Below are 23,692 nucleotides of genomic sequence, written 5' to 3' on the forward strand. Positions count from 1 at the left end.
AGGAGGATCATATGAGCTGAAGGATGAGCAAGGTGAGTTATTACATCGTAACTACACGCCTTCCGAATTAAAGATGGTAAACATGGACGAGTCCCACATTGAAGAAGAATATTATGAAGTTGAAGACATTCGTGATCATCGTGGACCTCCAGGAAATAGAGAATTTCTTGTTAAGTGGGCTGGTTATGGCGAACGTGCTAACACATGGCAGAAGGCTAGTGATTTCACAGACCCAACTTATATTCAACGTTATTGGAATAAAGTAGACTCTCTTGCTGGAAATGAAAGAGCGCAAAAAACGCCTTCAACATCTACAATGTCGAACATGTCGCAGAATTCCGCGTCAAAGAATGTCAGGAGTCATAATGTGAACAATGTCGTCAATGCACAAGAGAAGCGTAGTCGTCCCTTACAGATGGAGAGTAGAGAGGACAGACTGAATAGACGAAGAGAAAATAAAAAGAAAAGATTGTAAATACTTCGACGCCACTTAGGTTTGGCAGTCACCTTATACCCCACATTCATTGTATTAGATCTGCATACACAAAAGACATTTGGTAGCTGGCTATTACATGTTTGTTATACCAATTATAGATTTTGCCGTCTCAACAGGTTTGTTGAAACTGGTGGAGGATGATGTTGAGGATGTCATAGATTATAATAAAAGAATCATCACATTTTACATAATAATGGATGATCATGTATAAATATTCATGGCTCACACTTCGCCCCATTTGTTATCATCAGAACCGTTGGTGTCTGTGCACAAGGTGATTTGCCTTGTGACGAGTAAAATATTATAATACCATAAAAGTATAGTACAATCCCATAGGCGGAATATTCGGTTACTGAATATTGCACGCACTAAACTTTCTCTTTGGCATTTACGTAATGTCACCTGCGGAGATGAATTTAGATCCTCACGTACTTTTGTCTTTACTTTGTAAGGCAGGAATTACTTCATAACATATTTATTTAAACAGACATTACGTATAACATTATATCATATTCCTCTAACGCGTCACATATATTATCCGAAAGCCATCTAATCATTTAGTATAAATACCTGTAGTTTTTGCTAGTAGAATTCCCTAATCTAAATTTTCTCGAAATAAAAGATATACAAAGTTCTAACAGTATTTTCTTTTGTTACCTTAATTTACATTTTATCTCCATCCCAAACACACGCCATTGGCCAATTTCTTTCAAAAAGGTGGGCGGACTTTTCAAACATTCGGTAAATTGAGAGTGGAAGCACAGTATTCAGGGCTGGCTGAATATCAATCATTAAAGTGAAACCTGTCAAATATACAATAGGCGTATTGTCAATTAAAGATCGAGCATCTCATGGTACCTTCGAGAATCTTGTTATTGACGAGCGATCATACCATTGGATTGTATTATCTGGAATAAATGTATGACTATTATTTTCTATATATTGATGAGTAATCAATGCGTAGTAAATAGAGTGTAGTAGCATGTATTTGATTTAAAGTGTAATGCAATAATGATTTATAGAAAGGTTATCAAATAAGATAGAAAGAATTGATGATAGAGTTATATCTGTATATAAGCTCGATCACAACAGCAACAAACTGCATGTATGCCAAACGCCTTGGATTTTTGTGGTTCCGACGAAGTGTTCGGCATTTGCCCTATTTCAAATGATCAGATGGAAACCTTGTGTGTCGAAAACATCAATACTTTGGCTCCGGGTACAAGTGATCTGATAAATACTGGTGACACATGCTTGTCAGACGTAGCATTATTACTGCTGCCGTCTACAAAGCGTGCAAACAACAGTAGATTTAAATATATCGCATGCAAGCAACATACCAAGTATGCAATTCTTCCTGTTCATACTTCTGAAGAAAAAGCACTCTTTGAAGACATTCTGGTCGATAACTGTCAATTATCAGCAGAGCCAAATTGGAGCCAATTGGCCTCTCGTTGGAACTCATCTGCTGACGGTGTAGCTATATTTTACAAGACGCTGGAACATTTAAAGCTATACTATAACATTTTCCAAGAGAACAAAATTGTTGCTTATGCCAAAGCAAAGCATAGCACAATTATTCAAAAAGTCAGATCTGTAATTTTAGAAACCATGATTCCGCAATCTGTACCTCCAGCAATCAATCTACCAGGACGTTCCAAAAATACACCTGTACCGTTCAACAGAATTCCTGTCAAAAATCAACAAATTCAAAGTAACGTTTTAGGCCCAATGTATCTTTCCCGCATACAACAGGAACGTATTCATTTGCAGGTGGCTTACAACATTCTTTATCAAACTGCAAGCAATTGTTTCAAGCGGAAACGTATCCGGACATGCCAGATTTGCGGGGATACTGAGACATGTTGTTACTGGCAAGTTTCAGTAAAAGCAATAGAAGAAAATAAAAATAGAGGTTTAAGATAAAAGTTCTTAAAAAGTGAGCACCAGACTATATAGTTGTCAACTGAAAAAGATAAAATATATTTATATAAGAGGGTAATTTATACGACGAAATCAGATAAGAGTGGTATTCGAAGGAGTATAGTTAAATACGTAATGGAATAGCTACAATGCTGATTTTACAGAAGGAAATTACAAGCAATTATAATAAATGCAAAATCACAAAGACTTAAAGTATAAAGACTTATTCAGATTAAAGTAAAGAACAAACTAATTATTTTATTATGAATTTTTGGGAACCTTTTATAGAAAAAGGTTCAAAAAGCAGTCAAAAAAAAATAAAAAATCTTAAGTCAAAACGACAAAAAGTGCCGTGTAACACCATATCTTGCCTGTCAATACTTATATTTAACATATAATTTGGTTTATTATCTGTCTGTCTCCCTAGAAAATCGAAGCCTAGTCTCTTTTCTCTGTATCTTTATTTCAAGTCTTTTTATTCTATTTATTTTACGGGCTCGTGACCATATATATCTTTCAAGTATTTATATAAAATAACTTGGTGCTCGCTTAAGAACTGAAATATAAATCATTATTTATGTATATTCTTGCTCTATCTAACTTATAACCTCTGCCAATAAAACATCACAATCACTATGTCAGGCCGTAAGTTAGGATAGGAGTGTTAAAGCTCAGGTCACATGATTATAGTTTATGCTACTTAAAGTAGTCAAGAATATATTTTAATAAAAACAACTTTCTTTCGATCAGAAGTTACTTGAGGCTCACATTGAGACCGACAACTATCCAGATTGTATCACTATGTTACAATGCGGATTTTCAATATGTAATAATTGACTTCAACACTAAAAACTTTACTCAGACAATTTATATTTTTCATGCTAACTTTTAGCATTGTACTTCTCTAACTTGAATCCTTACCTTTTATATTTAAAACCTTTTGACAAATTTATTATTATTATCATTTATCCGAAATCAAGGGTATCGTCACCGATCCTTTGATTTCTCAAAAACTATATAAACCTTAAAACAAAACATATTTCAAAAAATATTCAGATTTTACTATATACTTTTATCATAAACTTGCCTATCAAATATTATATCTTCTATATATAATTGGCCTATTATCTTACTGTCTCCCTAGAAAAACCGAAGCCTTAGTCTCTTTTCTCTGTATCTGTCTATCAAGACCTTTTATTTTATTTTACTTAACTGGATCGTTACCATATATATTTATTATATTTTTATATAAAACAACGTGGTGCTCATTTAGAACTGAATAATTAACTACAAACGTATATTATTCTCCTTCTACCTTACTGTCAAAACTAAATCTAAACCAATCACTACTACTCACATTGTATCAACTTGTCAGAGAGATTTTAATAGATGTGCTTATGTAAAGTTAAGTATAGTAAATGAAAGATGATCTTTATTGAATTATAGTTTTGTGAAATGGTTATATCTAAATTGAAGTTGTACAGAGCTTAGTACAAAATTATATCTGACAATATCCCCTCCTTAAAATGTTATTAGATCTTGACTAGAGTACTAAATAAGAGAAAAAAAAATATAAAAGTTCCTGATTAGTGAGATAATATTTGAAAAGAATAAAGAGAATGTTGATAAAGTATAGTGTTGTTGTTGTTACTGTAAATAAGGGTTGATTGATTTGTTATGGTTTTTTTTTTTTTTTTATAGTGCTCTTGCAGTACGGGGTATGTACCAGCTTGATGAAATATTGGAATCGGTTATGTTGACAGGTTTTAGTCGGTCTGTATGTACCCAAGAGTTGTAAATTTTTCCTTCTATTTCTTTTATTTGATAAACGTTGTAGTCGGTATTTATGTTGATGATCTGGTACGGACCCATCCAGTTAAATTCAAGTCCCTTTTTAGATTCGTTTCGTAATAGAACAAAGTCGTTTATCTTGAATGTTTGTGTCTCTTTACCTTTTATTATACTATCCCACCTCTCTTTATCTTTTATACCTTGGTTTCGCATATTTTCTTCGGCAATAAATCTTACTTCACGAAGGTGGCGGATACGGGTGAGAGCATCTTCGGCAATCAGATTGGCATCAAATTCAGTACGATCGTTCATGTAAGGCCTATGAAAATCCCCAGGAATACGAGGCTGAGTACCATATACAAGAAAAAATGGACTATATCCAGTGGTAGAATGTTTTCTTATTCGGCATGCAAATGTTACGGTGTCGATATATTCGTCCCAGCTATGAACATCACCATTGACGTATTTCTTCAACATATTTTTGATAATTTGGTTTAGTCGTTCACATTTTGAGTTACTTCTTGGGTGATACGCGCTTGTAAAGGTGTGCTTTGATCTAATTTTGTTCATTTATTGTTTTAATACTTTTGATAAAAAATTTTGACCTCTATCTGTGAATATTTCGACCGGATTTCCAAATTTTAGAACAATTTCTCACCTCATCCCCACAACTAAAAAAAAAATTCATCATATTGAACATCCGTCCCTGCTAATTTAGATATCTAATTTGAGCATTTACCGCACAGTTGTCGAGTAGTAACTCGAATAGTTACGAAAATCTGAGCTGAAAAAATAAAAACTATTTTTCTTTACTGGGCGAAGTGACTGGATTTTGATCCCTTTCCCTTTTTTCTAATAAACAAAACTACAATGACACCTAATATTTCTAAGGCTAATAAAAAACCAAAGAAAGAATTGTACATGTTCATTACCGATGAATACATCAAACAACAAGACGAAGACGAACTCAGAATACAGGAGGATGCAATTCATCAAATACATGGAGGCAGGTATCATCTCGATGGACCCTTGCCCGTTACTGAGGATGACGATGAACTTAACCACGAAAAAGCTTTTCGTTTCGATGATCAAGACTGCGACATGAATTCTCTTGGTGGTGGTGATGATGATCACGGTGCATGGAACGATCACGACGATTTTTTTTGTACTCAACCTGAACCTGTCAATGAGGCTGCTAATATTCAGCCTGTTATTACCCAGCCTGTCACTACCCAGGCTGTCAGCACTGAGCCTGTTGTCAACTTGACTCAACATAGAATCAAGTTACAGAAGCTTTCTGCGGCTTGGAAGGACCTTATGAAGGTCTTCCCAAATGCATATCTGGCTTTTTTGGGTCATAATGGCGGCTTGCCCAACATGTTGGATGGCCAAGGTTGTCTTAGGAGTCCTTCTTGTGGGTGTCCCGATGACTATATGAGGCTAGCCAAAGTCAACTTCTTTTTTGTCTGGGGTAATGTAATGTCATTATTTTAATATTAGTTATACTTATACGAAGTTTCAAAGGTGTAAAAAATAGCGAAGGATTTTTCTACTGTAGCCATTGTAATACCTTGCCTGTTGCTTTGGTGGAATCTGGATTTTTTCCTTTGTCACCAAACAGAACAACAGGTGCTGTACACTTTAGTCTCTGTGATTTTTTTCTTAGACTAAGAAACACCTTTGCAGGTTCGGCTGAGAAAATATCAAGCTTCTATGACGCCTGGGCTACTGGCACCGAAAAGGTATAATATAAAAGAAAATCAACATCGTTTTGTTTTATTTTCTTATATTTCATGTAGGCCAGTATCTCGGAGGAAAAATGCTCAAATACCATCCTTCTGTATCATAAGATGGTTGAGCTGTCGGAACAGATGGTACTGGGGGAAGTTTCCACGTCGTGTCCTGCTTGTCCTGAGGTTTGTAAAGAAAAAGAAAAAAAAACTGCTTTATTAACTTTTTAAGTAATTTTTACAACAGGTTGGATCAACCGATGTTAATGACAAGCAGTTCATGACGATGGATGGAAACTTTCGTTTGAGAGGTACAAGATCGCTGGCGGATGAAGGTGACCTTTCTAAGGTTTCGGGCCTTGGTAAATTCAAGAACTTTTGGATGAATGAAGACTTGGTCCAGTCATTTGACAAATCAGAGAAGGTAATTGATAGTTACTAAGTATCATAATGCAATGTATTAAAATGTCTATATCCTTTTTATTCACATATAGCCTGGAACCAAGGCTACGTCTACCACCACCACCACCACCACCACCACCACCACCACCACCACCACCACCACCACCACTGCTACCACTGCTACCACCACCGCCACCAAGGATGCTGCCACTGCCAAGAGCCTTAATACCAAGAAGTCTACGGTGGAAGAACCCCGGATCTTTCAAGCCTTGGTGCACCAGAACCGCACCTCGGCCATATATCCTGTCCGTGGTGTCTTTGGCAGTGGCTGCGCTAGACACGATACTGTGTTCCAACTTGCAGACATGAACGCCGGGGAAGGGTAACATTCGCTTTTCTTTGTTTTTTTAAAAAATCGATATATATTAATTTATCATAGGTTTAAGTATCCACTGGCTGCTATAGCCTCTGTCGAGAACCAGCTTGGTAGAAAGGTTCCTTTACATGTCATGTATGACATTGTATGCAAACTGGAGCCATCTATCAAGGTATGTTGTATCAAAAATTGACAGTTATCATATCACTAATTTATATGTTTTAGCTGAACTTCCCCGGAATCGCCGGTTCTGACCGCTTGGGTCTGTCTGTCTTCCATGCCTACGCTCATGTAATGCACTGTCAGGTCAAGTACAACCCGAGATATATTGAAAACTTTGGGTTGACTGACGGTGAAGGCATGGAAAGACTTTGGTCTTACTTGGCCAAATACATTACCATGACCAAGCCCATGATGGCGGAGAACCGGCGGTATGTCCTGTATATGGCTGTTAAGTACAGGAACACAGTCGTCAAGCACAACCTGGGTACGTTAACTATTTAAAGATAATGCAGATCTATACTTAATCCTATGATATATTATTTTTATTAGCCAAAATCTTGAAAGAGAAAATTTACCGGCTTGAGGTTGAAATGTTACAAGTTGCAAACAAGATTGGAAAGTGGCCCATGAATCGTTATAAGAATGTGGAGGAGCGTTACGCCAAGCAAGTGGCTGATCTTGGGGAGCGAGGATGTTCTGGATATGATGTGTCAGATGCACTTCCAAAAAGCTATGTAGACGAGCATACTTTTCCTTTGTTGTTGAGCGTGTACCTTAGCTTCCAGTAAGTCTTCTTTTTATCTAATATGTTTTTTTAAGCTATTTTATATTCACCAATTTTATCATAACTTGTAGGAGCATCCTCAATGGCAACGACACCGCCTATGTTGTTAGCTCCACCGGTAGGTCCTATTTCCGCAATGAGTTGCCCAAGATCGAGGAGTATCTTTGTGGTGTGGAGAGGGCTGCCGGTCGTAACGTCTCCGAAAGACCTACCATTTTGAGACCTGATTATCTTGGTTTTGCCGAGTCTCAATGGTTGGCCTTCCTCAAGGTCAAAGAGGCATTATACAGAGATATTTTAAGAAGTAATGTCCAAGTCTACTTTGACCTTGGGGATAAACTTCATAGTGGACACATCGGTACGTATTTAAAATACTTGCATCATCAAAGTTTAACTTTTTTTTTTTTTTTTTTTTTTTTTTTTTTTTTTTTTTTTTACCAGGGACCAAATTGGCAGGAAAGCTACAAGAAGCCTTGAGAAAGCAGAAGTCCTTGGTGGCTGACGTTATCTGTATGTACAATTTGAACAACAAAGAGTTGATTGAAAGCCCAAATGCAGGTATGTTCTAAGAAATATATACTCTTTCCATTACCAAATATATATATATATATGTATATTAAATTGTGAGTAGATAACATAAAGTCGATCACCTTGGACTTTGTACTTGAAAAAGAGAATGGATTTTGGGATGTGAACTGGTCAAAGGAAGTCTCGCTTTGGTTGCGATGGAAATGTTTGAAAGAGGAACAGATCCGTTTAGAGGTAAGATACTTTTAGGTTATTTATTGAAAAGAAAACATGAATTGAAATTTGTTTGCAGCGGGATGTCTTTTGGCTGGACCACCACATCAAGCAAGAGGAAACTTATCTGGCTTCTGCACTTGGGGAGCACGCTGTAAATTCTGGCGCTCGTATACTTATACAGCGTGCTGTGGACGATAATATCAGATGGAAAAAGTTTACTGATCACCATCTGGCCCACGTTCGGCCCAGTGACACCGAACCCCCAAGTGCTGATGATGAGTATATTGACCTGGTAGAGGAAGGTAAGGAGAAGGAAGGTGTGGTGGAAGTAGAAGTGGATGATGATGATGATGGTAGTGGTGTTGGTGTTGGTGTTGGTGTTGATGTTGATGCTTATCTAAAACTATATTTAAATAATAAAATAATAAAATATAAAAATATAAAAATATAAAAATATAAAAATATAAAAATATAAAAATATAAAAATATAAAAATATAAAAATTTGGAAGGGCAATATTGGGTCCTAACCATGAAATGCGCGTAAAAAAAACTTGATAATCGGTTGCATTTATTTTATTTTCTTTTAATCACTGTCATTTTTTGTCTTCAGTTATATCATCAAGTGTACCAAATTACTCATTTCGGATGGTTTTAATTAAATTGCGTCGCTTACTTCTCTAAAGTAGTTTGATTTATATCACACCAACTCACGCAATTAAAAAGATTCCATTTCTTATAGAACCCATTCAGTTAAATAAACATTTTAAGATACTTTTCTTTTCGCAACAATTAGTACAAATAATCATGTAACTGGTGTGATTTAATGGATTCAGCATTCTTGCTTAATTGTTTAGGTATGTATATCTGAAAGTAAACATAAAGGAAATTTTAGTTGTGATTTAATAAAACTTATTGTACATAATAACATTTGGTTGTTTAATATTAATAAGATTATAAAGAATATTTTATTATAGTTGACGTTTAAACGTATCAACTGTCAGTACTTTGTAAAAAAGAAACAACCTTGCTTTCAAAACTGATAAATATTATACCTGAGAAAAACCTCAAGAAACTAATTGTCATTGTATAATACATCCGTTAATAACATTAAACATTATTTTTTGTATGTTATAACTTCAAAGTGAAACACTTCATCATAATTCTTAACGATGAACATTATTTAAATACATAATTATTATGATTTATTATGAGAAAGTTATCTGTATCTTATCTTTTAAATAATTAATGTGTATACCAATGTATTAGTTACGTGAAATATCATGTTTCTATTAATTTGACATTAGAAATTAACGTTTACATCCTCTAATATTTTTAAAAATATCGAGACAACGTTTCTGCATCTAACAGTGTTATCAAAACCATTTTTCTGTTTCGTAGATCCTCATCTAAACTTGAGCAACAATTTTTTATGCTCAAAATGTTGCTTTCTTAAAAATTATTTTCTACTGTGCCTTCTTTTAAGTCATATGGCGTTGGTAATGTGAAAACTTAACATAATGTGCCCTGTCTAGTCTGGTTTGACACTCTTTATCACCCACAGGCGACAACTACAATTGTATTTATTGAACAAAGCGTTAAGTATATAAACTTTTAAAATTTATGCGGCTATCTAGAATTAGTCAGATAACTTCAGGTACATAGACTTGCTGTCAACGTATGATATCTGTCACGTCAACAGATAGAAAGTCTGTATAATCCGAGGTAAAGCATGGTTTTTATATTTCAGTCGCTAGCTATGAGTTGTAATACAGGAGGTACGGGTATCATCCAGCTAAGTTTCATGGTTTATGTATTGTTGCATTTGTATATTGAGATATGGAGGATGGGATCTCACATACATTAACATCATTGGTAACTGTTCGTACACGCATTTTCTTATCACAGAAGAAACTGTAATTAACACAGATGTCACTGTATCGTTAAATGCTTTGATTATGTTTCCACTTACATTCACCTCCAAAACAAATACTACAATTTAGGCAATGGCTACCATATCACCCAGATTTTATCTGTACAATCTAGAATGAAGTATTAATGGCCAAAGTAGCAAAGGAATACAACAACACAGAAATTATGATATTATTAAAGCATATAAATGGACGAAACACAAAACTGAAATTTTACATAGTGCATGTTTATTAATGAGCTCGAAAAAGTCGATTTGAGTTTGGGTGGAGAATCGAGTTGAAAGAACCTTACGAGACTCTCTCGGTTGTTGCCCATACGTTAACAGACACTACAAACCTTTACATGTTGAACACTTTTCAACTCGAAAAATTTTGCCATAAATCTTCCATGTAATTACGTTAATTCAAAAATCTTCAATGGGCAACCACGTAACGAGCAGAAGTTCTAGAAAGTTTAGCTTTCGACAGAATAGTATATTTGTGTTATGTGTTCGACTAAGTATACCTCACTCGCAACATTGACAGAAACAATGTGGAGTAAACGCAAGTTAATTCATACAAGAATCGTTAGCAGAGAGATTTTGTAAATAAAAAAAGTGGGGCCTCTCTCAAAAAACTGCTCTGACCCTGTAATAAAAAGCTGAAGTAGAAAAAAAAATTTTTTTTCTGTCAATGACACCATTATTTGCCAATCAAATTGGTCCACGCTGTAAAAATCATCTACTTCTCGTAAAAAGTGACGCAATTCTCTTCCCTAGGTTGTTTACTTTTTACCATTACCCTTCTACCATCTAAATGTTTTGAAAGAATCCCTACGACAACCTACCCTATAATGGATTTTACCCGTTGCCTAGTCATATGAAAAAGACTCAAATGTTACTCATTATGAATAACTCTTTATTAACATCGTAATATTTAAAACCTTTACGTGTATTTTCAACTATAGCGTGTTTCATGCTTCCTCTTTCATGCATCAGCCTTTTTCATGCCATCTAACTGTTTAAGTCTTTTACCACCAGACTGATTTGTTACCACCAGACTGATTTGTTACCACCAGACTGATTTGTTACCACCAGACTGATTTGTTACCACCAGACTGATCAGCTATATAAAGTTTATTTGGTTTGGGAGAGATGCTTCGTTTTCCAAAAAGTCCTTTAGCCTACTGGTTGCGCGCTACAGATAATTGTTCTCAATAGTCATGACCATATAATATCTCAACATTGCATTGGTCTATATAGACATTAGGCGGTTATTTGAGACACTTTAAATAAGAGGATTCAACTTATTTTTGGTAAAGCAACGGTCAATTAGTATCAGTGGTTTTATCGTTATCAGTTAGTAGTGTATTTATTTTGGCCAGGCGTGTATAGCCTTGACATTAGATTATTCGCCGAAGACGCTTGTATCATTGTTACCAGTTTCATTTTAACTTAGCGGTTACAAAGAATGTATTTAAAATATAAGATGTGATATCAATACAAACATGTGTAAATGTATTTATGGGCAAACACATAAATGATCCATAATCTTTGGCGTATTGAAACAAACATACAGTTGCTTCGCCTCACAAAATTGTTTATGTGCCAGGGACGTCGTACCTTATTGCATAACGCACCACAATATTAATATTAGAACGTCGAAAACATACATCCCAAGAATAAATCATCTTTCTAATAACATGCATCATTTGTCAATAAAAAAAAAAGGATATTTTTATTCGTTGACATTATCAACTGCCATGCCACTTGGCTCAGTAGAAGCTTCAACGCTTGGCTCGGAGATTGTGGCACTTGGCACATCAGATGTCAACATCGCAAGTCGACTGTTGAAATGACGAGTCAACCTGAACTCAAGGCAATCCAGGCTACCCTTTATCTTTCGGATGTTGTGTGCCTTTTTTATCTCCAAGAAGTTAAAGTGGTCCAGAGGCCAATTCTTGACCACGATGAACTTGAGCAGTGGGACAACCGCTCCCAAGGTCTCAGCCTTCACCATTTTATTCCAATGCAGTACATTATATGATGTCCCGCATTGGGCATCTACGTAATACGATTAGGCCAAATTTCATAGCTTTGCAAATTTCTGACTTACTGAGCTTCGCCTTGATCGCATCTTTTACCTCCTTAATCTCCTTGGACTGTTCAAGGGCAGCAGCAGTATTCCGGGCTAAATACGAGTGTACAACTTACGTTAAAATCATATTTTTTTTTATTGTATTGTAGATACCTTTTTGAGCCATGGAAATTGGATTGACAAGAATCCTGACTTCCTTCCTCCATCGTTGGAGATCCGCCTTCTCAACGTTTTCTGCATAGCAATAAATTTAAAAAATAGATTTAAAACAAGAGCAATACACATTTACCTCCAACAGCAACCGAATCCCAAGATTTACCGCTACCAAAAATCACAGCGGTTTCTGTTCCATGAAAGCGGTGCATGGCCGTGATATAGTTAATGAAGGTCGTTCGGACCTTTGCCTTAGTCATGCCAGACCTAAGGAGATTCTCATATCCCTTGCCTGCCTGGACGTTACTGACCATTTCCTCCAGTACTTCCATGTCATCTTCAGTCTGGCTCTTGTACCTCTCAGACAAAACACTAGGTGTCAAACTAACAAATGAGTCATCTACAGAAGAGGTTTCTGTAAATGAGTTCTCCACAGCAAGTTTTTCTGCATTGACTCTTGCCCTTTCCTTTTGACAAAAGACATTGTAAGGGTTGACAGATCTATGTTTTTCCATCAAAGGGATCTCAGAAATATAGTGCCTGCCAATGGCTTCCTGAATGGCGCTCATGGTAGCGGTATTTCCCAGATCCTTGCACATTACCAACAATTTCAAGTCGGCCGCCTTGCGTCTTTCTGCCTCCAGCAGTATTTCGTTGTAAATCTCGGTTTCGAATCTATGAAGAGTCATTGTATTTTTGTTTATAAGAAAAAGGGAAAGGAATCAAAATCCAGTCACTTCGCCCAGTAAAGAAAAATAGTTTTTATTTTTTCAGCTCAGATTTTCGTAACTATTCGAGTTACTACTCGACAACTGTGCGGTAAATGCTCAAATTAGATATCTAAATTAGCAGGGACGGATGTTCAATATGATGAATTTTTTTTTTAGTTATAGGGATGAGGTGCAATTTCTTCGTATATAAATCGAACAATCTCGTCTCCTGTAGCATTTTTTAAAGCACGTATAATTGGCCAATTAGTGGCATAGTCTACTGCAACTAGAATCCATCGATTTTCATTTTTTGTTGTCGGTAATTCCCCGATAAAATCTAGGTGCCAACGAGAAAAAGCAGGCGGTACATCCAAAGGCTTCATCGGTGAATGATGAACGTTCTTTTCTGCACGACTCGCAAGTTGACATTGTGCGCATGACTTCAACCAATCGGTGACATCATTTTGCATACCTGGCCACCAGATTCGAGACTTTAATTGATGATAAACGGATACTTGACTGAGATGACCATAGGCTGTATGAAAATTGTCAATGAAATCGGCACGTTGGTGAAACGGGATAAATTTTAATTCGGTAATGTCAGTATTATTTTTATTCTTGACCAGTTTATAGATGTGGTGATTCTTGACAATAAATTTTTCTTGATTTTGGAGCAGTTCAGGTTGTAATAGTTTAGGCCATTGATCAGGATTTCGAAAATAAAGTAAGGGCCAATCTTGGATAGGATCGTCTTTGATTGATTTGACTGCCTTATTTAATGATGTAGAGTTTCTGTTAGTAGTATTAGTAACTTGTGAAGTATTGTATAAATATTTAGGCTGAACCGATGCTGTGGCAGGAACACAGTCAGGACCATCTCTTCTGGATAGGAGATCAGGAATGGTGTTGTCTTTTCCGGCTTTATATTGGATGTCTGGGTTATATAATTCAATCTCGAACATCCATCTTACTAATCGTGGAACTGGGTGCTTCTGGTCTCGATAATACTTTAAAGGTAAATGATCAGTAAAAACAGTGTATGTTTTTCCATCGATAAAGCAGCGCCATTTTCGTAATGCGATCAAGATAGCCAACATTTCACGCTCTTGCGCAGGATAGTTACGTTCTTCTTTACTATATCTTTTGCTTTCAAAAGCTAACGGTTTCCAATTGTTTTCCCTGTCCTGCTGCAATAATACCGCACCAGCAGCAAAATCAGAACTGTCACATTCGATTCGGAATGGCTTATGCATGTCAGGTGTTTGAAGTACCGGAGCACTGGTTAGTTTTAATTTCAACAAGTCGAAAGCATCTTGGCATTGCGGTGTCCAATTTACAGTACGAGTTTTATAACCGGTACCAGCTGTTAGATCTGTTAATGGTGAAGCGATATGTGCAAAGTTGGGAATAAACCGGCGATAATATTGTGTTAAGCCAAGAAATTGTCGAACCTGCTGCACGTTGTTGGGAATAGGCCAGATTTTTATTGCGTCTGTTTTTTGTTGTGAAGGAGAAATACCGTCTTTGGATATATGATATCCTAAAAATGTCAGTTCTTTCATGTTAAAATGTGATTTTTTAATATTAATAACAAATTTTGCCTCGTCAAGTTTTTGTAAAACAAGTTTTACATGTTCCTTATGTTCCTTTTCATTTTTTGAATATATTAATAAATCATCTACATAGATAATAACAAACTTATCCACAAATGATTGTAAAACTTTGTTGATTACATCTTGAAAATATGGACCTGAATTTTTTAAGCCAAATGGAGCCACAAGAAATCTGTGTTGACCAAATCGATGAGAGATTGTTGCTTTAATGGAGTCGGCTTCGGACAATCGGACTTGATTAAATGCCCCAATAAGGTCGATCTGAGAAAAACATGTACTATTATGTAGTTGATCTAAACACTCGTCAATTCTAGGTATAGGTATCCTCTGCGCAATAGTAATTTTATTAATGCTTCGGAAATCACAACACATTCTTAATTTTGGTGTTCCATCCGCATTATTGGATCCAGCCTTTCGAACAAATAAGATGGGAAACCCATATGGTGATGCTGTCGGAACGATTAATCCTTTCTTTTCTAAATCATTTAGTTGCTTTTTTAATTCAGACAATTCAATGGGACTCATTCGGTAAGGTTGGTGGTAAATAGGTGCAGCATCTTTTGGATCGGTAACAATAATGTCTCTTGTATGTCGGTGAGGTGGCAATTCAGTTACTTCCCCTTTGAATGCGTAAGGAAATAATTTAGCGAATTCCTCTTTCCAATCTTTGTCAAGTTGGAGTGCAGCTGCCGAAATTGGTGATATGGGTGTAATTGTGGCACTGTTTCCTGTATCTTCATCTATAAAATTGACGACGAAACATTCGCTAATCTGTTCCTTTTTAAACCAACGAGCAACTTGAGATGCAGACGCTAAAAAATCTATTTCCGTATCAGGACTCGTTTGAGCAATAGGTACAATTTTGGTTGTCTGAGCAGTATGAAGTTTTTCGATTTTGGATGATGGTATGGGGTGAATTTTTATGATATGATTGTTAATATCTTTTAATTCCCAGGTGTCGTTAAACCAATCAGGGGAAGGTGCTGTTTCTTTTAACCATTTTCTACCGAGAATGATATCGAACTTAGATTCGAAAACATATGCAGATACAATTTCTTGATGGGAATGATTATCACCTAAAAACATACGAAATGTTATGCGTTTATTTATATTAGACTGTTTACCATCAGCTGTTTCAACGGCTTGGTTTTGTACTTCGTTTTCAGTTAACGCATGTGATATAAGCTTGGGGTGAACATAGTTGGTACTTGCGCCGCTGTCAATAAGAACTTTAAAATCAGATCCACCAACCATAGCTTGATACAATGGTAATTTACTGGGTGCATTATCTAATTTATTAAGAAATGATTGGTCAATGGATATTATGTTACCTGTTTCAGGACAAGGTTTTGGTTTTAAGGCAGGGTACAAGTAAGAATCTTGACTATCAAAGTTAGATAAGTCAATTAAGCTTTTATTATCAGAATGATTAGCTGTAGAAAAAGATGATGAGTTTGTATTATTATTATTATCAGAATGGTTACGAAGTGGATCATAAGCATCTAATAATGCATTGAGTTGTTGACGAAAATTGCCGGACTGTTGGCTAGGATTGTTGTGATAATTTGAGCGGGGTGGTTGTGTACGATAGCCATTTGTAGGTCTTTTACTTTGAAATATGCCGCGCCCTTCATCCCATTTCTTATTTCGACATTCATTCTTTTTATGTCCAACTTTGTTACAGTAGTAACATGCGAAACTGTTGGTAGTTTTGTTGTTAAAGTGGTTTGGTTTTTGTTTGTTGAGTAAATTTAGGAGCAATTGATTTTGTTGTTTTAATTCGGCGACCGAAAGATCCATAGGATCATCAATGGTATGAGTTGATGAAGAGCTGTTTTGATTGATCTGATGACCGTATTGAGTAGCAGACTCATATGTTCTTGCGCATTGATACATACCCTCTAAATCAATAGGATCTTTGGGCAGCACATGTGCCCTGGCTTTCTCCTTTAGTCCACGAGAGAACTTATCCATGGCTTCATCTTCGGCAATATTCAATTCCAGCAAAATGTTCTGAAAGTCTTGAATGTATTGTTGTACACTGGAAGTTTGTTTGAGTTCAAAAAGTTTATCTCTAGTTGATTGTAACGTATATCGAGGTTTAAATTCAATATCCATGTGAGCCTTAAACGTCTCCCAAGTATCAAGATCATAATTGTTTTTGACTCTGTAATACCATAAACGAGCATGGTCAGTTAGTAATGAAATAGCATAACTAACCCAGCGAGATTTCTCAAAGTCATAAAACTTCAGGTAATGTTCCACAGATGTGTACCAGTTGTCAATTTTGGTTACATCCCTCGTTCCATCATATGTTGCGGGAGTGGGAATTCGTACCTGGTTATGAGGTGATGGTGGGGTTGTTTGTTGTTGGGATTGTTGTTGCTGTAATAATGTTGTTAGTAGTTGCATGATATCGGATTCAGCATACATTTTTTGATTGGGAGTATTGTTCTCCATTTCGATGTCTTCAGTTAATAGTGTAGGGTTGTTATCTTTGTAATGTTTAAAATGTTCTAATAACGTTTTAGTTCCTTTATAGATTTCGAGTTTTTCTGTTTTGCTGTATTTATTATATTTGTGCTGGTGATCTATTAAAATTTCTCTGTTTGTAAGAAATTCTTCTAATAATTTATGTTCTGTTGTTGCTAATTTTCTCTTTGTTTCTTTGATAATTTCTTGAATAACGTGTGCAGGATGTTCCAAAATATTTTTATCACTGCTTGTTGCTGATAACATTCGTGGTGAATGATCTGATACTAATAGTTTATTTTTCTGGTGCTACCAATTGTCAGAGAGATTTTAATAGATGTGCTTATGTAAAGTTAAGTATAGTAAATGAAAGATGATCTTTATTGAATTATAGTTTTGTGAAATGGTTATATCTAAATTGAAGTTGTACAGAGCTTAGTGTCGTACTTATAATTCATATCACCTCCGCTCACCTATAAAATAGAATCAATAATTAAATCAAATAAAGTCATCTTTTATCTACTCTACATTTATTTTATATACTAAAATATTATAAGAACTATCACGACAATTGGTAGCACCAGATTCAAAAACTAAAAATTATAATACATTCATTAGTGGATGTCATTACAATTTTTAGGGGATACACACATTAAGGAACATCAAAAAGTACACATCGTTAAGGCATCAAGGAATCACTTTAAGGACAAACACAAGCAACAGCGTTTTAAGGATTTTCTTTTAACTATTGGATTCAAAGAAGAACATTATACTTATAAGGAACAAGAACAACTATCTTACGAAGAAGAGAAACACATACGACTTGTATTATTTAAACTTTTGAAACAATTTCATAAGACTCGACCATTGCGATCTGTCAATTTAAGAATGGAAGATCAACAACAACAACAACAACAACAACAACACAATCCGTTTGGATCACATGGGAACGCTGCCATTACTAGGGATGATCTTGCCCAAATTTTGAATGCATTGTTGATCAACAATAATAATCAACATGAGCCAGTTTCCCGGGTTCAGATTCCGTTACCGCCCCATTATGATGGTACTCGTCAAGTTGCAATCATTGATAATTGGTATTCTGCTGTCGAAAGATACCTTACATTCAACAATTTCGATGAAACAAGATGGGTTGAGTATGCGGTATCATTACTTTCTCATCGAGCTCAATTATGGTGGAATCGAATTAATCGACAAGGTACCCTTCATTCATGGGATGGTTTCAAAGCGGCTCTCAATTTGGAATTTAAACCGCAGTTTTCGAATAGATCCGCCAGGGATAGATTATTCGAACTGAAACAAACGCAATCGGTTCGTCAATACATCCATCAGTTTCAGGACATTTTATTAGAATTGTCTATCACCAATGATGAAGCGATCGACAAGTTTACCCGAGGATTGAAAGACCGTGCGCGCACACATGTATTAATGCAAGACCCAATCGATTTGGAAGCTGCTTATCAATGTGCTACGGCGTTTGAATCGGCAAGTGAGTATGGCACCGGATATCATCGGATTCAAGAAACCGCAGCACCAATGGATGGTCCCACTCCTATGGACTTGTCAGCTCTCCAAGAACAGAACAAATTATTGCTTAATTTAGTTCAACAACGAGGTGGTTTTCACAACAACATGCAGCGTGGTGAAACTCGCAATTGTTTTTATTGTGATAAGCCAGGTCACTTGAAGAAGGATTGCTACAAGAAAAAGCGAGATGATGAGTATAAGAAGAAGAAATTCAGCAATCCCAGAACCAATCACAATGGCTATAACAACAAATTCAGACAACAATTGAATGCTTTATTGGACAAATTTGATACTGTGGATAATGATGTATCTGACAATAATTCTTCACATGATAATGACTTTGATAATAAAAATTTAATTGACTTGGCCTTTGGTAGTCAAGATTCTTCTCGTTATTCTGATTTGCCTTCGAATGATTCTTCAATTCCTGAAACCGATATCGAATATCTTAATAATATCAATAAGATGGGTCCTGGATTACCGATGTACAAGACTATGGTTGGTGGTTCGGATTTCAAAATGTTGATTGACAGTGGAGCAAGCACTAATTATGTCCACTCCAAATTGGTATCACATGCATTGACTGTCCAAGCTATCCAAAATCAAGCTGTTGAAACTGCAGATGGTAAACAAACATATATTAACCAAAAGATTACTTTTAGAATGTTTTTGGGAGACAGTCATAAGCATGAAGAAATTATCACCGCCTATGTTTTTGATTCCAAATTCGATATCATTCTTGGACGCCATTGGTTAAAGTCTACTGCACCTATACCAGATTGGTTTGAAGATAGTTGGAAAATACCAGATAAGGAAGTTGGACACATCAAAATATATCCCATTGTTCATAACAAGAATACGACTATTGCAGCGATACAGCCTACGGTCAAGAATGAACAGATGAATGCAGAAAGTGAAATAGAGGATGACAATGTGAAAGTTGATTATTTATTATCTGCTAATCAAATGGCCAGATATTTAAAGAAAAATCAAATTACGGAATGTTATGTGGTTAACTTCATTGATCAAGAAACAGGTAATTCAGCATCTATCACACCTATCGATCCGTCTCGTGCAAGCGATTTAAAAATCGATCAAGAATGGAAAGAAGAATTTGCAAAACTGTATCCATATGCATTTAAAGGTGAACTCACGGAACTACCGCCGCATAGAGCAACTAGAGACATTATTGTTACCAACCCGGTCGATGCTCCTCCTATTTACCATCCACCATATAGGATGAGTCCTTTGGAATTGACTGAGCTTAAACGGCAATTGGAGGACTTAGAAAAGAAAGGGTTAATCGTACCTACGGCATCACCATATGGATTTCCGATTTTATTTGTTCGAAAAGGTTCTGGACCATCTGCCCAACTTCGTATGTGCTGTGATTTTAGATCTCTCAACAAAATTACCATTGCCCAAAGGATCCCGTTGCCTAGAATAGACGAATGTTTAGACCAACTTAACAAAGCTATCTGTTTTTCACAGATTGATTTGACTAGTGCGTTCAATCAAACCAGATTGTCTGAGTCAGATTCCATAAAGGCAACTATTTCGCATAGATTTGGACAGCATCGTTTTCTGGTTACTCCGTTTGGTCTAAAGAACAGTGCCCCTTATTTTCAATCGATTATCATGGATACACTGAAGCCATATATTGATAAATTTGTACTGGTTTATGTGGATGATATCTTGATATATTCAAAATCCGAGGCTGAACATAAGGAACACGTAAAAATGGTTCTTAAGAAATTAGATGATGCAAAATTTGTGATCAATCCTAAGAAATCGCATTTTCATATCAAGGAACTCACTTTTTTAGGATATAACATTACGAAGCATGGAATCTTACCATCGAAACAGAAAACTGAAGCTATCCGTAATTGGCCGGTACCAACAAACGTTCAACAAGTTCGACAATTTCTTGGTTTGGCTCAACACTATAAACGTTTTATTCATGATTTTTCGGGTATAGCTGCACCTATTACAGATTTAACTGCTGGCACTGGTTATAAGACAAGACCTATTCACTGGACTAAGGCGTGTCAAGATAGTTTTGATTCATTGAAGGATAAGTTGTGTAATGCTCCTTTGTTACAAACTGTTGATATGGATAAGCCTTTTCGCATTGAATGTGATAGTAGTGATTTTGCTTGTGGCGCTGTCTTACTGCAACAGGACGCACAAGGTGAATGGAAACCGTTGGCTTATGAATCTAAACGATACTCAAAAGAAGAACGGTCCTTTCCGGCCCAAGAAAGAGAACTGTTGGCGATTTTAATTGCATTAAGAAAATGGCGATGTTTTATTGATGGTAAACAATATCAAATTTTTACTGACCACTTACCGTTAAAATATTTTCGATCACAAAAGAAGCCGGTACCAAGATTGATTAGATGGATGTCTGAAATTGAACTATACAATCCTGATATACAATACAAGGCTGGGAAAGAAAATATTGTGCCTGATTTACTATCTCGTCGTGATGGTCCTGATTGCATTCCTGCTGCTCGGTCAATCGAACCACGTTATCTATACAACATGGATCAACCATCCAGTACCAAAGGAATGAGCAAACCAGTCCGCACTTTAAAGGAGGATCCCATTCAAGATTGGCCTCTATTGTATTACCGTGATGAACAAGACTGGCCTGCACTATTAAAACCAGAACTTAAACAGCACCAAGATAAGTTTGTCGTGCGTGATCGTCATGTCTATCGGTTATACAAGTCCGCCAAAGATAGCAATGTCACGGAACTCAAATTTATTCCATTTGCTCAACGTGCCGATGGTGTCGATGATTTTCATACAGCTTTTGGTCATTTAAGTCAACATACAGTATATCAGCAAATGAAGAACAGGGTTTGGTGGCCAGGCATGCAAGACGATATCACGAATTGGCTAAAATCATGTCCGCAATGTCAGATGTCCCACCGCTCTGAAAAGAATATACATCATGCGGTTATGAAACCTTTGGATATTCCTCCTGCTTTTTCTAGATGGCATCTTGATTTTATTGGGGAATTACCGACAACCAAGAACAATAATCGATGGATATTGGTGGCTGTGGATTATGCAACTAACTGGCCGATCATTCGCGCACTAAAGAATGCTACGGGTGATGAAATAGTCAAGTTCATATACGAAGAAATTGTGCTGAAATTTGGTAATCCCGTTGAAATATTTAGTGACCGCGGGAAAAATTTATTGTCCAAAGTCCTCAAACAATACATGAACAAGATACGAGCTAAGCATACGTTTACAAGCGCCTATCATCCAAGAAGTAATTCAAAATGTGAGAGGGTAAACCAAATTATCAAAAGTATGCTGAAAAAGTACGTCAATGGCGACGTCCATAGCTGGGATGAATACATTGACACAGTTACCTTTGCGTGTCGGATACGAAAGCATACCACTACTGGCCATAGTCCATTCTTCTTAGTTTATGGGGTCCATCCAAGAATTCCAGGCGATTTCCACCGACCTCAAATGAATGAATTTACCGAATACGACGCAAATTTAATAGCTGAAGATGCTTTACAAAGAATACGTCATTTACGCGAGGTCCGATTTTTAGCCGAAGAAAACATGAGAAATCAAGCAATCAAGGATAAAGATAAATGGGATCAACTCATCAAGGGCAACACACCACAGGTGTTTCAAGTTGGTGAATACGTACTATTACGACATGAGTCGAAGAAGGGATTGGAATACAACTGGATGGGACCTTATCAAGTAGTAAATTGCAACACTGACTATAACGTATACCAAATCAAAGAATTGGAAGGAAAATTATACAATTCCTGGGTACATACAGATAGATTAAAACCAGTCAATCTGACCAACAAGAACATCAACAATAGCCTCTCATCAAGCTGGTATATTCCTCGTACAGCAAGAGCTCAATAGAGTACAATTTTTTTTTAACAAAAGTTTTAGGGAGGGGATATTGTCGTACTTATAATTCATATCACCTCCGCTCACCTATAAAATAGAATCAATAATTAAATCAAATAAAGTCATCTTTTATCTACTCTACATTTATTTTATATACTAAAATATTATAAGAACTATCACGACATTAGTACAAAATTATATCTGACAAACTAAATAAACGCATTTTTTTTTTTTGGCTTCGCCAAAAAAAAAATTTAATTAAGTCCGGTCCCCCAGACATGTCATACGGACTTAAAAAAGTTTAAATGCTCCCTGGCGGGCTCGAACCGCCGACCTTCAGATTATGAGACTAACGCTCTACCAACTGAGCCAAGGAAGCATTTGGATATAATTGTAATCCTCAGATGTCTAGTTGACCCTTACGTAATAACCTAACACGTGACTATCACGTGAACCTATTCCTATTGGCCAGAAGAGTACTCTTCAAAGTACAAGTACAAAATAAAGTATGAGATAAAAGATAAAGATTTATTAATTATAATGTGGGGTTATTTATACTATCTAAATTGATTGATGTTTCATATGTATGTAATTGTTTTATGCTAAATTAGTTTATGGCTTTGCTTGTTTGTTCTTATGACATATAGTTTTGATTTCTTGTTTGGTCTTGCTTTCGTGACCTTTGGTTTAAACCTTCGTTTGGGTCTTGTGAGTTCCATTGCGTCATAGTAGTTCTCGGTACCGGGCTGTTGTGCCGGAACTATTTCATTGGCTGGATTGGTTCTGACATAATGATACGGTCGTATTTTGGTCTTGTGTTTCGCTTGAAGTCTTAAAACACGTGACTTTCACGTGTTTGTTTTACAGTATATATTGTAAAGAAGTAGGAGAAAGGTGGTTGAAGATTTTGGAAGGTGTTATGAAGGTTAATGTCGAAATGAGCGAGGAAGAAGTTCAGTGGTGTCTAAGGAATAAATTGTTTTTCTTGTTGTTGTTGCGCTGGGAAGATCTGGTGTTAAAAGTCCGAATGAATTTTCTAGAA

The 23,692-nt window shown here is 36.2% G+C and overlaps 2 protein-coding genes and 1 non-coding gene across 3 annotated transcripts; 1 reads left to right on the top strand and 2 right to left on the bottom strand.

The window, feature by feature from the left end:
* Positions 1-4,865: 4,865 nt before the first annotated feature.
* EV154DRAFT_577254 (uncharacterized protein) lies at positions 4,866-6,382 on the top strand (the record flags this gene model as incomplete). Its single annotated transcript, XM_051606519.1, has 4 exons — positions 4,866-5,681; positions 5,711-5,952; positions 6,010-6,126; positions 6,188-6,382. The coding sequence occupies exons 1-4, from the start codon at positions 5,081-5,083 to the stop codon at positions 6,380-6,382; spliced, it is 1,155 nt and encodes a 384-aa protein (XP_051452394.1). The 5' UTR covers positions 4,866-5,080.
* A 5,489-nt stretch (positions 6,383-11,871) lies between these two features.
* Positions 11,872-13,193, bottom strand: EV154DRAFT_577262 (uncharacterized protein). The gene is made up of 4 exons (XM_051606520.1): positions 12,544-13,193; positions 12,408-12,488; positions 12,273-12,347; positions 11,872-12,220 (listed from the first exon to the last, which is right to left on the bottom strand). Exons 1-4 carry the CDS (start codon positions 13,094-13,096, stop codon positions 11,895-11,897), a joined length of 1,035 nt encoding a protein of 344 aa, XP_051452395.1. The 5' UTR covers positions 13,097-13,193; the 3' UTR covers positions 11,872-11,894.
* A 9,763-nt stretch (positions 13,194-22,956) lies between these two features.
* Positions 22,957-23,029, bottom strand: EV154DRAFT_t126. The gene has a single exon. It is a non-coding gene; the product is annotated as a tRNA-Met (tRNA).
* Between the last annotated feature and the right edge of the window lie 663 nt (positions 23,030-23,692).

This window comes from Mucor mucedo, assembly GCF_025094135.1.
Source record: "Mucor mucedo strain NRRL 3635 chromosome Unknown EV154scaffold_147, whole genome shotgun sequence".
Lineage (NCBI taxonomy): Eukaryota > Fungi > Mucoromycota > Mucoromycetes > Mucorales > Mucoraceae > Mucor > Mucor mucedo.